This window comes from Dendrobates tinctorius, unplaced genomic scaffold (genome assembly GCF_039654945.1).
Source record: "Dendrobates tinctorius isolate UK_male_01 unplaced genomic scaffold, ASM3965494v1 ptg000028l, whole genome shotgun sequence".
In the NCBI taxonomy this organism is placed as follows: Eukaryota; Metazoa; Chordata; class Amphibia; order Anura; family Dendrobatidae; genus Dendrobates; species Dendrobates tinctorius.
The window spans coordinates 18981116-18995959 of NW_027361696.1; the positions used below are offsets into that span (position 1 = coordinate 18981116).

The following is a 14844-nucleotide window of genomic DNA, read 5'->3' on the forward strand; positions in this document are numbered from 1 at the left end:
TAATACTTATTATATCAAAGATAGCATTTCGTGTCAAACATCAGGTGTTATTTATATTTTAAAATGTCCCTGTGGAAAGATTTATGTAGGGAGGAATAAGCGACCCCTTCAGGTTAGGATCAAGGAGCATCCATTGTCCCGTCACTTTTCAGATACTCATAATTGATCGTGCAAAGGAGTTTCCTTTTTTGGTATTCAAATAGTTTGGCCAAATCCAAGAAGGGGTGACTATCTTAAAGTAATGTCCCGGGTGGATCTACACCCTGGACAGTCTGGCCCCAATGGGCCTGAATCATGAAGTTGAGCTGTATGCATTCTAGTCTTCTCCCTTTTTTTTTTTCTTTTTTTCTTCTTTTTTCCCCTTTTCCCCCCATATCATTTTCACAATCTTTGACATGTTTTTATACAATTCCCCAAGATGACCTAGGATTTTTCCTTTTTCTCTTTTTGTATACTTGACTGGAGATTTATTCATATATAACTGTCAATTTTAATTATATATTTTCTAATATATATAAGAAAGAGAAAGAGAAGGAAAAAAAAAGAAAAAAGGAAGAAAACCTTTTTGACAGAAAATTTTTTGGACACAAAGGATTTTTTTTTGACACAAGAAAAATAAAAATTAAAACAATTTTTTTCTAATAACACTAGAATATGTCTCATTGATTGGAAGCAATTTGGTAGGAGGACGGGGAACTAATCGCAATTATACCATCGCGCTGAATAAAATACTAGCACCATGAATTTATTCAGCTGCTATGTATTCCTATGTATGCCTTTGAGCACAATGAAACAAATATCCAAAGGGGCATTTGACTGACAGATATGGAGCTTTGACACATTTTTATTGACATTTTTATTGTCATTTTTTAAATATGTTTTTTAATAACATTTTTTAACAACACTTTTTTATGCATTTAGGTAAATAAAGGTTATGTTTTATTTCATTTTTATCTTCATTTGTCACTTTTATTTTCATTTTCCTTTTTCCACCTTCTGATTCCTACAAAGAAGTTTTTTGGGGTTAAATTTTAACCCATCTCTGCAGTATATTGGTAATGATAGCATGTCTTGCAATGATTTAGTTACATGCAGGTACACCAGCACCTTGGGCCACACCTATCAAGTTGCTCAATTAGGTGTTTGGGTCAGGTGGTCACTTAAATCAGGCTCAGTCTAATATAAATTCACGGTCTGCACGCTAGGAGGCATTACCCTGAAGAAGAGAGTAGCTATCTCTCGAAACGCGTTGGTTTTTTGCCTCCTTTGAGCCACCGTCTCATCCCCAGTGTGACGTCACGCTAGCCCCGCCCCCACCACACGCCGACTCCCTCAGCATTGCTCTCGGATGGAGCACGCGAGGCAGTGGCGGTCTTCACTCTCATACTGAGCACCAGCAGCAGCCCCCACGCTGAGCACCCAAGCCTGCCTCACCGAGCACTGGCCCTGCAAGTAAGTGCATCAGACATAAGCACTTTGGTTCACTAGCGGGCATAAGCTGCCACTAGTGCTCAATCACTTTGCAGGACGTGTACCACTATTTGCTCCGCACAGGATAATTATTCTGACCCTGCCTGTTGAAATTGGTTTAAAGGTCAGCATTTAGTGGTCATCCTGAACATATATCATATCCCCCTCCTTTTGGTGTGTCATTTTAATTTTTAACTATATTGTTCTACATAAGAAATAGGCAGCAACATTCCAGTTTTAGTGCCTAGAAACTGCTACATATACAGCACATATTTTATGTTGCTGACGTATTCAAGTGAGTAAATCAAGCCTGGTTCAACTTTTTTTTTGTTGTTGTCTTGAAATATAACAGACTCACCTCTGTTTTTACCCTATATTATTTATTTAGCAGTTTTAGCATCCAAATGAGAGGCAATATACGTCTGTAACAAGGTGAATAATCTTAAGATACTGCTATACATCCATCATCACGTGCTTTTTTCATACACCAACAAGTGAGTACCTAGTTTTATATACCTTATTTCCCAGTATAGCGCGGTGTATTTCTTTTCTTATCAGCTTCAGCTTTTTCATACAGGCACCAGCACAGAGCCTGCTATCCACCAGCTGCATCTGGGAATATTGGGCCTTCCTTCTCTATCCAAGTGGATTTGCGCTGGTGTGTTAATTTTATATCAAGTTTTTTTTTTTTTATTTATAAGTCCGGGGTCGGTTCTCCGCCCAACATCATACTGACCACCATCTTTTTTCCTGTGAGAGCACGGGGACCACATGTTAGCGCTCATTAAGGTCATGAATATAGATGCCACTCCTCTCTCATAGACGTGTCACCCATATTCATGACCTTAATGAGCGGTACCACGTGACTGCACGCTCTCACAGGAAAAAGGTATGGGTGCCTGGACTCGGGGGAGATGAGAGTGAGGGGGGGAGAAATGAGCCCATTATTCTCTATGGGGCTCTACGGCCCATTATCCAGTGCAGAGTATTATATGGGGCCCATTATCCAGTACAGAGCATTATATGGGGCCCATTATCCAGTACAGAGCATTATATGTGGCCCATTATCCTGTTTGGAGCATTATATGGGGCCCATTATCCTGTTTGGAGCATTATATGGGGCCCATTATCCTGTATGGAGCATTATATGGGGCCCATTATTTTGTATGATGCATTATGTGATGTCCATTATTCTGTATGGAGTATTATATGGGGCCAGTTCTGTACAGAGCAATGTATGGGGCCTATTCTGTATGGAGCATTATATGGGGCCCATTCTGTATGAAGTATTATATGTTGTCCATTATTCTGCATGGAGCATTATATGGGGCCCATTGTTCTGTATGGATCATTATATGGGGGCTCATTATTCTGTATGGATCATTATATGGGGGCCCATTATTCTGTATGGAGCATTATATTGGGCCTGTTATTCTGTATGGAGCATTATATTGGGCCTGTTATTCTGTATGAAGCATTATATTGAGCCTGTTATTCTGTATGGAGCATTATATTGGGCCCATTATTCTGTATGGAGAATTATTTGGTTTCCATTATTCTGTATGGAGCATTATATGAGGCCCATTTTCTGTATGGAGTTCTGTATGGAGCATTGTATGGAGCCCATTATTCTTTATAGACCATTATATGATGCCCATTATTATGTAAGGAGCATTATATGAGGACCCTTTTTCTGTATGAAGCCCATTATTCTGTATGAAGCAATATATGGGGCTCATTATACTGTATGAAGCAATATATGGGGCCCATTATTCTGTATGGAGCATTATATGAGGCTCATTATACTGTATGAAGCAATATATGGGGCTCATTATTCTGTATGGAACATTATATGAGGCTCATTCTGTGTGAAGCAATATTTGGGGCTCATATTGTATGGAGCATTATATGAGGCCCACTATTCTGTATGAAGCAATATTTGGGGCTCATTATATTGTATGGAGCATTATATAAGACTCATTATTCTGTATGAAGTATTATAAGAGGCTCATTATTCTGTATGGAGCATTATATGAGGCTCATTATTCTGTATGAAGTAATATGTCGTGCCCAATAAACTGTATGGAAGACTGTGATGCCCAGAATACTGTATGGAGTTCTATACTGTCCGGTCTTAAACGAAAACTTTTGAATCCCCACTAGGGCACGCACTGTGCTCTGTAAAGATTTGCTGATTTCTGAGCTATTGTAGAATTTACAATACATATCACTCATGTAATGTAAGAAGTAAGTGATATCTTTGGCATTGTAGTATACCTATATTTCTTTGCCGTATCTGTGCATTATGAATTGTGGTACGTGTTAAAGGGGCCCACTGAGACACTTTCGCCCGGGGCCCACAAAAACCTGGAGCCGGCCCTGCAGGTAAGGGTTAGCATTTCCTATACTGTCACCCCTCATATGATGCTATTAGTTAAATAACCCAGGGCATCCAATAGCAGATAGTGCCCGGCAGCCCCACCTAGTGGTAAGAATATCTAGTGCAGATATCAGGAGGATATAATCCTTGGTCGTATCTGCTGTTCCTACAGATCGTCTTCTCCTGGATATTCGCTCTGTCTCTGGTGCACAATGATAACCTGGCTGCTGCTCCTCCTCAGTCTCGGTAAGTCCTGATATTATCCGGAGCCTCTCAGGTGATGGGAATATAGCAGGGACTGATCACCAGGCAGCTCCTTGACCCAGGGGAGGAATACTCCCTGTAACCTCCATCATTCCTGGTGAATGCAGCGCTCCGTGTCACACAAGGTGATGGTGGGTTTTATCTTCTAGGGTCGGTGGAAGGCCGCAAATTCAATTTGCCGATCAAAAATTTCAACAATATGCTGAAGGAAACAATGAACCAAGAGATGGCAGATGCTCTTCCTTATGGCTGCTTATGTGTATCATCTGCAAGTAATCAGAATGTGGAGCACATCGAAAGGTAAGTGAAAATCTACAGTACAAGACGTGAGCTGCAGTTCTATGTAACACCACAGATAAAACAGAGTTATCACTGTTATCTGTGGTGTTACGTGGGACAGCAGGTGACATCTACATTATCTGTACTCAGAGTTATCATTGTGCTATATGTGGTGTTACATAGGACTGCAGGTGACATCTACTACATTATCTGTACTCAGAGTTATCACTGTGCTATATGTGGTTTTATATAGGACTGCAGGTGGCATCTACTACATTATCTGTACTCAGAGAGTTATCACTGAGCTATATGTGATTTTACATAGGACTGCAGGTGACATCTACTACATTATCTGTACTCAGAGAGTTATCACTGTGCTATATGCGGTGTTAAATAGGACTGCAGGTGACATCTACTACATTATCTGTACTCAGAGTTATCACTGTGCTATATGTGGTTTTATATAGGACTGCAGGTGGCATCTACTACATTATCTGTACTCAGAGAGTTATCACTGAGCTATATGTGATTTTACATAGGACTGCAGGTGACGTCTACTACATTATCTGTACTCAGAGAGTTATCACTGTGCTATATGCAGTGTTAAATAGGACTGCAGGTGACATCTACTACATTATCTGTAATTAGCAGTGTGTTATCTGTGATGTTACATAGGACTGCAGGTGAGATCAGGTGCACTTTTGCACTTTCACCATCGCCATAACTGAACTCCTCCATCTCAAGTGCTGCTCACGATTGGCTGCTGCCCTCTAATGTGCTTCTGCTACTTAATGTTATTTCTTGCATTCTAGGCTTTGTTTCTTGTTCTCCCTTTAGTGATGTCGCCTTCTTCCTCTTCCCCCCTTCTTTTTCTTCTATCATTTATTCCCTTTCCAGGTATTTTATTACAATCTGTTGATTCCATGCAATACAGATTTCTGTTATCTTCGTATTTATATTACCTGGCGTCTTATTAGCTTTTGAAGGTGTATTGTTATTTTCTCTTACCTAGCAGTAGACATTATTGGTCCTTAGCCATAATATATTCTTTATTTATGCCATTGTAGTTTAGTGGTTGTTTTACACTTGTACATCTACAAAGATAGTTAAAAAAAGGAGAAGGTTAGAAAACAATAACTGAAAAATTGCCCGGTCAAGAAAGGGTTAATAGTTCGGGTCTTCTACAGACCAACAGGATTTTTTTTCTTTTTTGCCTCCAGGGCTCAGGTGTTATTGATGACATTATGGTTTCGCCCTGTGACATTACTCTCTTGTTTCCTCAGGTGCTGTGCTCTAAGTAAATGTTGCCGTGAAGCTATTGGCTATTTCTGTTTAACAGGATTTTTGAGATACACTTTCACATACAGTAATGGGATCATCCGTTGTGGTAAGTGCACAGTTCTCTTTGGGTCAGGATACAAGGTGACATTGTGAAATACGAGTGTAACAAATCCTCAGCTGTGATTACAATTAAAAAAAGGTTTTAGGCCTCGATGGAACAAAAAAGTTCTAGTTCATTCACTTCATTCAGAAACATTAAACTTGTAAGAAGCTTTAAGCATAATGGCCCTGATTCATCAAATCTGATGTTTCTTTGCCAGTTATGATCCCGGATGCGCTGGAGTAAGAATCTCCAATCTCCTGAAAAAGCATGCAGCTCACAGTGAATCTGGTGCATCGTTCAGATCTGTGCCCTAGTCATAGATCGGAGATTATTTCTATAGTACTTTATGCCATTTTCCTGCTATATATTATAATGAATTTGTAGCATTTTGCTTGGCCACGCCCTCCACTAAGCTCCACCTACTTTTCAAAAATTGGAAAACGGCAGAAGTTGCAAAATTTTAGTTTGCGTGGTAGAAAAGAAAGAGAAAAGGAAGAGAAAAGAAAAGAACTATATAATGATGAGCACACTCATAAATATACAAAATAGACACAATATTTATTGGCAAAAAGAGGCACATATCTCCCAACTTTTGAAGAAGGGAAAGAGGGACAAAGGCTGTGGTACACGCAGCGCACCGCTGCAAATTTTAGGTCACGCCCCGACCACACACATTTCACAACTAGTCACACCCATGTCCATGTCCAACCGCACCCATTTAGCACTGCTGATCTCACTGACTGGTACTGAGGGCACATTGGCTTGCATTATGGGCACAGTGGCTGATACTGTGGGTACACTGACTGGTACTAAAGAAAAGAAAGAAAGAGAACAGAGAGAAACAAGAAAACAGAGAGAGAAAAAAGAAAACAGAGAGAGAAAGAAAGAACAGAGAGAAGAAGGAACAGAGAGAGGAAAGAAGAAAGAAGAGAGCGAGAAAGAAGAAAGAACAGAGAGAGAAAGAAGAAAGAACAGAGAGAGAAAGAAGAAAGAACAGAGAGAGAAAGAAGAAAGAACAGAGAGAGAAAGAAGAAAGAACAGAGAGAGAAAGAAGAAAGAACAGAGAGAGAAAGAAAGAGAGGAAAGAAAGAACACTGAGCAAAAGAAAGAACAGAGAAAAAGAAAGAAAAAACAGAGAAAGAGGGGGCAGAAAAAAGAACAGAGGGAGAAAGAAAGAACAGAGAGAAAGAAAGAGGGGACAGAAAAAAAGAACAGAGAGAAAGAAAGAACAGAGAGAAAGAAAGAGGGGAAAGAAAGAACAGAGAGAGAACAGAAAGAAAGAACAGAGAGAAAGAGAAAGGAAGAAAAGAGAGAGAGAGAAAGAAAGAGGGGAAAGAACAGAGAGCAAAAGAATGAACAGAGAGAAAGAAAGAAAGGGGAAAGAAAAGAAAGAACAGAGAGAGAGAGAAAAAGAACAGAGAAAGAGAAAGAGGGGAAAGAAAGAACAGAGAGGAAGAAAGAGGGGACATAAAAAAAAAAGAACAGAGGGAGAGCAAAAGAAAGGGGAAAGAGATAAAAAGAAAGAGGAGAAAGAAAGAGGGAAAGAAAGAACAGAGAGAGGGGAAGAAAGAAAGAACAGAGAAAGAAAGAGGCAAAAGTGTTATGAATGGGTCACCAAGGAGGAAAAAAGCAACACAATGCTAAGTCTCAGAAAACCAGAGAGGTTGGTAACTATGCAGACTGCAGAGCCCTGATCTTAACACACAACTAGAAGCAGTCGTGGAGTGTGCCTACGGTGGTCCTGGACGTCTCGTCACAACCGGAGAGCTAAATAAGCCGAAAGTAAGAAAAGAGGAAAACTAACTCCCCAGAGCAGACCCCAAAGGAAAGACAGCCCCCCACATGTATTGACGGTGAAGCAAGATGAAAACACAAACAAGGGCAGAAAAATAGGCTGAGCCAACGATGGGGCCAAACTAACTTGAAAGGACAGGAAAGGAAAGATACTGTCTGCAATCTGCCAAAAAACCCTACCAAAAATAATGTCCAACGCTTCTGATAACAAAATTAACCCTGAAGTCACTAGACTTCTCCCACTATATCAGCACTCTGGAATATTCTGAGACAGAGCAAAAAGAGGCCAATCTAATAAAGGACAAAAAGGCAAATTGGCAAATACAGATAAATAAGAGTGGAAATTCAGCACAGCCCAGCCTGGCTGGCTGACCACACAAAAACTGAGTTGACCAATAAGAGCAAGTGTGAACATTAGCAAAAAACAAACTTAACTTGAGATGACTGGAGCAGAGCTGAAGTCCAAGACCTGAGAAACAGACTGAATCACCAGCAACAGGATAGGGCATTGGCTGTCTTATATCCAGTCTGATACTCCAGAGATCCAATCACTATCCTCCTCATCAGGTGGCAGATCATTACCAATTAAACTAACCTCACTTCCTCCTGTCACTACCAGAGGGAGAACGGAAGGAGAACTCCCAGCTGGTGGAGCAGAAAATGAGCTCATAATAGTACCCCCCCTTGAGGAGAGGTCATCGAACCCTCATCCACGCCACCAGGCCGATCAGGATGGGCCCGGTGAAAAGCACGAACCAATCTATCGGCATGAATATCCGAGGCAGAGACCCAAGAATTATCCTCCTGGCAATAACCCTTCCATTTGACCAAATACTGGAGTCCCCGTCTGACCAAGCGAGAATCCAATATTTTCTCTACCTCATATTCCACATTGCCTTTAACCAAAACAGGGTCAGGAGGAGCTGCCACAGGAACTACTGGCTCAACAAACCTCTTCAACAGTGATTTGTGAAATACGTTATGGATTTTGAACGTAACTGGTAGAAGCAACCGAAAAGAAACAGGATTAAGAATCTCCAAAATCTTATAAGGTCCAATAAATCTTGACTTAAATTTTGGAGATGCAACTTTCATAGGAATATTCTTAGACGACAACCAAACCATATCACCCACTTTAAACCTGGGACCAATGGTCCTATGCCGGTTGGGAAAACGCTGGGCCTTTTCCTGAGAGAGTGACAACTTATCCACCACTTGGTCCCATATCTGCTGCATTCCCACAACCACAGTATCCACACCTGGGCAGGACGAAGATTCCACTTGTCCTGAAGAGAATCGAGGATGAAACCCAAAATTACAGAAAAAGGGTGACATCAAAGTGGCAGAACTAGCTCTATTGTTCAGCGCAAATAAGGCCAAGGGCAAAAATGAGACCCAATCATCTTGATCAGCAGATATCAAACATCTTAAATAAGACTCCAAGGTCTGGTTTGTTCTCTCAGTCTGCCCATTGGTCTGGGGATGAAACGCGGAGGAGAAGGATAACTGAATTCCCAGATTGGAACAAAAGGCTTTCCAAAATCTGGAAACAAACTGGACCCCTCTATCGGACACAATGTTCTCAGGAATCCCGTGTAACCGAACCACCTGTTGCAAAAACAAGAGTACAACTCAGCAGAAGATGGCAACTTTGGGAGTGGTACAAGATGGACCATCTTCGAAAATCTGTCACAAATCACCCAGATAACAGTCATTCTCTGAGAGACAGGAAGATCAGAAATAAAATCCATTGAGATATGGGTCCATGGCCTCCTGGGCACGGGAGGGGCATCAGCAACCCACTAGAACGAGAAGAGGGTTTAGACTGAGAACAAGTCCCACAGGACTGTACAAAATTCCTGACATCACGAGACAAGGCAGGTCACCAAAATGACCGACTCACCAAATCTCTGGTACCAAAAATACCTGGATGACCAGCCAATGCCGAGCAATGGACTTCAGACATCACTCTTCTCTTTCTCCACGGGTCAGGAACATACAATCTTCCCAAAGGGCAACGCTCAGGTTTATCCTCCTGAAATTCCTTCAGGGCGCGTCTCAAATCGGGCGAAATGGCAGAAAGAACTACCCCCTCACCTAGGATAGTAGTAGGCTCAGTCACTTTAAGAGAATCAGCAAAGAAACTCCAAGAAAGGGCATCTGCCTTAACATTCTTAGGGCCCGGAAGAAAAGAGACCACAAAATTAAAACGCGTGAAAAACAAGGCCCATCTAGCCTGTCTAGCATTCAAGCGTTTAGCCGACTCCAGATACATCAGATTCTTGTGATTGGTGAGGACCACAAATTGATGTCTAGCTCCCTCCAACCAATGTCTCCACTCCTCAAATGCCCATTTCATGGCCAACAATTCACGATTCCCCACGTCATAGTTGCGTTCAGATGGGGAGAACTTTCGAGAAAAGAAGGCACAGGGATTCATCGTAGAAGTCACAGGATCTTTTTGGGACAAAACAGCTCCTGCACCAATCTCAGAAGCGTCTACCTCCACTTGAAATGGAAGTGAGACATCAGGTTGCCGTAGAACTGGAGCTGAAGTAAATCTCCACTTAAGCTCCTGAAATGCTGAGACAGCCTCAGGAGACAAATTCAGCACATCAGCTCCCTTCTTGGTCAGATCAGTCAGTGGTTTGACAATACTAGAAAAATTACCTATAAATTTACGATAGAAATTGGCAAAACCCAAAAACTTCTGGAGAGCCTTCAAAGAAGTAGGCTGAACCCAATCATAAATGGCCTGTACCTTTGCCGGGTCGATTTCAATAGTCGATGGAGACAAGATAAATCCCAAAAATGAAATCCTCTGTACACCAAAGAGGCATTTCGATCCCTTAACAAACAGGGAATTCTCCCTCAAAATCCGATACACAGTCCGGACATGTTCTACATGGGAATCCCAATCACTAGAAAAGATCAAAATATCATCCAAATAGATGATCAAAAACTTATCCACAAAGTCTCGGAAAATATCATTCATAAAGGACTGGAAGACAGAAGGGGCATTGGAGAGCCCAAAAGGCATCACCAGGTACTCAAAATGTCCCTTTGGAGTATTAAACGCTGTCTTCCATTCATCCCCGTGCTTGATGCGAATAAGATTATACGCCCCCCTGAGGTCAAGCTTAGTAAACCAGCAGGCACTCTTAACTCTGGAGAATAAATCAGACATCAGAGGTAACGGGTACTGATATTTAACCATCATCTTGTTAAGGGAATGATAATCAATACACGGTCTTAATGAACCATCTTTCTTGGCCGCAAAAAAAAAAAAACAGCGCCCAAAGGTGACGAGGATGGTCTAATATGACCCTTCTCCAATGACTCCTTAATATATGATCGCATAGCATCATGTTCGGGTACAGATAAGTTGAAAAGCCGACCCTTGGGAAATTTACACCCAGGCATCAACTCAATTGCACAGTCATAACTTCTATGAGGAGGCAAAGATGCAGACTTACTCTCACTAAATACATCAGAGAAATCAGCCAGATAATCAGGAATATCATGAGACTGAGGAGAGGTGGAGAAAACAGGAGCGTCCCAAAGAACACACTGACAACCCCAACTCACCACAGACACAGATTTCCAATCCAAAACTGGGTTATGAGTTTGCAACCAGGGGAAACCCAGAGCAATAGTATCATGTAAATTATGCAGAACCAAAAATTTACAATTTTCTTGGTGGTCTGGGGCAACTTGCATTATCACCTGGGTCCAAAACTGAGGTTTTTTCTCTGCCAAAGGAGTGGCATCAATACCCCTCAAAGGAATAGGCGTCTGCTGAGGCGTCATGGACAAGCCACAATGTTTAGCAAAGTCCAAATCCATCAGATTCAGAGCTGCTCCTGAAAATGTGGACAAGGAGCAGATCAAAATAATTGCCAAAAGGAACTTAGGTTGTACACTGCCCACAGCAAATGTGTGTGCAAAATGTTTCTCTCGTTTAGGGCAGACAGAAATAGTATGAGAGGCGTCTCCACAGAAAAAACACAGCTTATTACGCCTTCTAAACTCCTGATGTTGCGCCCTAGACAACACCCCATCACATTGCATAGATTCAGACATTTGTTCAGAAAGTGTAGTCTTACGTTCATGTAAACGCCGATCAACTTGAATGGCTAATGACATAGAGCCATCCAGACCAGAGGGAACAGGAAATCCCACCATAACATCCTTTACGGTCTCTGATAAATCTTTCCGAAAGAGAGCTGCCAGTGCACTATCATTCCATGTAGTAAGGACCGCCCACTTTCGGAATCTTTGACATTATAACTCTGCAGGATCCTGACCCTGGCTTAATGCCAACAGGGTTCTCTCAGCTTTAGGCATTAGGTTCATCATACAACAACAAAAAATCATTTGAAAGGTAACTCACCAAACCCTGACTGATGCACTGGCAGGACGCAGCAGAGCCCCATTGATAAAGGTTTAGGCAGCACAGGTGCACTCCACTGATCAGGACAGCCAGTAACCATTTGTGGTCTGGCTGCCCAGTGGAAATGCACACAGATGAGGCTTGCATAAGGCATAAGTCACACTGATAAATGTGATGCAAAAGTGTCTGAGCAGCCTATTGATCACGCCCATAGTATTAGCAGGCGGGCCGCTCTACACTATAGATACATGCAACACACAAAGAACCAAGCCAAATATAAAGGGCTCTAGCTGCATCCTGCTGAAAAGTGCAAAAAAGATATGGGGTATTGGTTACTATGCACTGGCAGGACGCAGCAGAACCCCATTGATAAAGGTTTAGGCAGCACAGGTGCATTCCACTGATCAAGACAGCCAGTAACCATTTGTGGTCGGCTGCCCAGTGGAAATGCACACAGATGAGGCTTGCACAAGGCATAAGTCACACTGATAAATGTGATGCAAAAGTGTCTGAGCAGCCTATTGATCACGCCCATAGTATTAGCAGGCGGACTGCTCTGCACTATAGATACATGCAACACATAAAGAACCAAGCCAAATATAGAGGGTTCTAGCTGTATCCTGCTGAAAAGTGCAAAAAAGATAAATAGATATGGGGTATTGGTTACTATTTTGGCCAAAGCAGATAAGCTCACAACCCAACGTCAAGGGTCCCCAGATATTGTGAGTCCCTAACACTAAATATAAACAAACACTAATCAGAAAAAAATCCATAAAAAATCATTTGAAAGGTAACTCACCAAACCCTGACTGATGCACTGGCAGGACGCAGCAGAGCCCCATTGATAAAGGTTTAGGCAGCACAGGTGCATTCCACTGATGAGGACAGCCAGTAACCATTTGTGGTCTGGCTGCCCAGTGGAAATGCACACAGATGAGGCTTGCATAAGGCATAAGTCACACTGATAAATGTGATGCAAAAGTGTCTGAGCAGCCTATTGATCACGCCCATAGTATTAGCAGGCGGGCCGCTCTACACTATAGATACATGCAACACACAAAGAACCAAGCCAAATATAAAGGGCTCTAGCTGCATCCTGCTGAAAAGTGCAAAAAAGATATGGGGTATTGGTTACTATGCACTGGCAGGACGCAGCAGAACCCCATTGATAAAGGTTTAGGCAGCACAGGTGCACTCCACTGATCAAGACAGCCAGTAACCATTTGTGGTCCGGCTGCCCAGTGGAAATGCACACAGATGAGGCTTGCACAAGGCATAAGTCACACTGATAAATGTGATGCAAAAGTGTCTGAGCAGCCTATTGATCACGCCCATAGTATTAGCAGGCGGACTGCTCTGCACTATAGATACATGCAACACATAAAGAACCAAGCCAAATATAGAGGGTTCTAGCTGTATCCTGCTGAAAAGTGCAAAAAAGATAAATAGATATGGGGTATTGGTTACTATTTTGGCCAAAGCAGATAAGCTCACAACCCAACGTCAAGGGTCCCCAGATATTGTGAGTCCCTAACACTAAATATAAACAAACACTAATCAGACTTCAAGGCAAGAAATAATTTACAATTCTTAAAATTCAGAAATTTAGACCGATCCCCAGAAAACACATCAGGAGTAGGGATCTTGGGTTCAGCAAACATGTGACTGAATGAGGTAGGTAGAAATTCCCTGCACTTCAGCAGCAAGTTGCTCCACACGATCAGACAGTTGCTTAATCTCCATTAGGAGAGAAAAAAAATCCTCCTACGGCCCCAGAGAAAAAGAGGAAAAAATATATAAAAATAAAAATTCTGACACTTTTTTCTTTCCCTTTTCTTTTTTTCTCTTAAACAATTCCTTCCTGCTTTTGAGTACCCTAGAATCTGCGGTATGGCTGGTGATTCTGTTATGAATGGGTCACCGAGGAGGAAAATAGCAACACAATGCAAAGTCTCAGAAAACCAGAGAGGTTGGTAACTATGCAGACTGCAGAGCCCTGATCTTAACACACAACTAGAAGCTGTCGTGGAGCGTGCCTACGGTGGTCCTGGATGCCTCGTCACAACCGGAGAGCTAAATAAGCATAAAGTAAGAAAAGAGGAAAACTAACTCCCCAGAGCAGACCCCAAAGGAAAGACAGCCCCCCACATGTATTGACTGTGAAGCAAGATGAAAACACAAAGGCAGAAAAATAGGCTCAGCAAACGATGGGGCCAAACTAACTTGAAAGGACAGGAAAAGAAAGATACTGTCTGCAATCTGCCAAAAAACCCTACCAAAAATAATGTCCAACGCTTCTGATAACAAAATTAACCCTGAAGTCACTAGACTTCTCCCACTATATCAGCACTCTGGAATATTCTGAGACAGAGCAAAAAGAGGCCAATCTAATAAAGGACAAAAAGGCAAATTGGCAAATACAGATAAATAAGAGTGGAAATTCAGCACAGCCCAGCCGGGCTGGCTGACCACACAAAAACTGAGTTGACCAACAAGAGCAAGTTTGAACATTAGCAAAAAACAAACTTAACTTGAGATGACTGGAGCAGAGCTTAAGTCAAAGACCTGAGAAACAGACTGAATCACCAGCAACAGGATAGGGCATTGGCTGTCTTATATCCAGTCTGATACTCCAGAGATCCAATCACTATCCTCCTCGTCAGGTGGCAGACCATTACCAATTAAACTAACCTCACTACCTCCTGTCACTACCAGAGGGAGAACGGAAGGAGAACTCCCAGCTGGTGGAGCAGAAAATGAGCTCATAACATGAAAGAAAGAAAGAACAGAGAAAAAGAAAGAAAGAGAAAGAAAGAAAGAGCAGAAAGAAAGAGAGGACAGAAAAAAAAGAACAGAGAGAGAGAAAGAAAGAGGGGAAAA

General features: G+C 42.0%; 1 protein-coding gene across 2 annotated transcripts in view; it reads left to right on the top strand.

Annotated features, from left to right (window-relative positions):
- Nucleotides 1-3940: 3940 nt before the first annotated feature.
- The window catches only part of LOC141085170 (acidic phospholipase A2-like), a 36941-nt gene continuing 26037 nt past the window's right edge, over nucleotides 3941-14844 (top strand). For both annotated transcript variants that reach the window (XM_073570370.1, XM_073570371.1), the window contains exons 1-3: nucleotides 3941-4096; nucleotides 4264-4414; nucleotides 5677-5780. In XM_073570370.1, coding sequence (XP_073426471.1) covers nucleotides 4063-4096; nucleotides 4264-4414; nucleotides 5677-5780 — 289 coding nt within the window. In that variant the 5' untranslated portion in view covers nucleotides 3941-4062. The remainder of the gene's footprint in view (nucleotides 4097-4263; nucleotides 4415-5676; nucleotides 5781-14844) is intronic.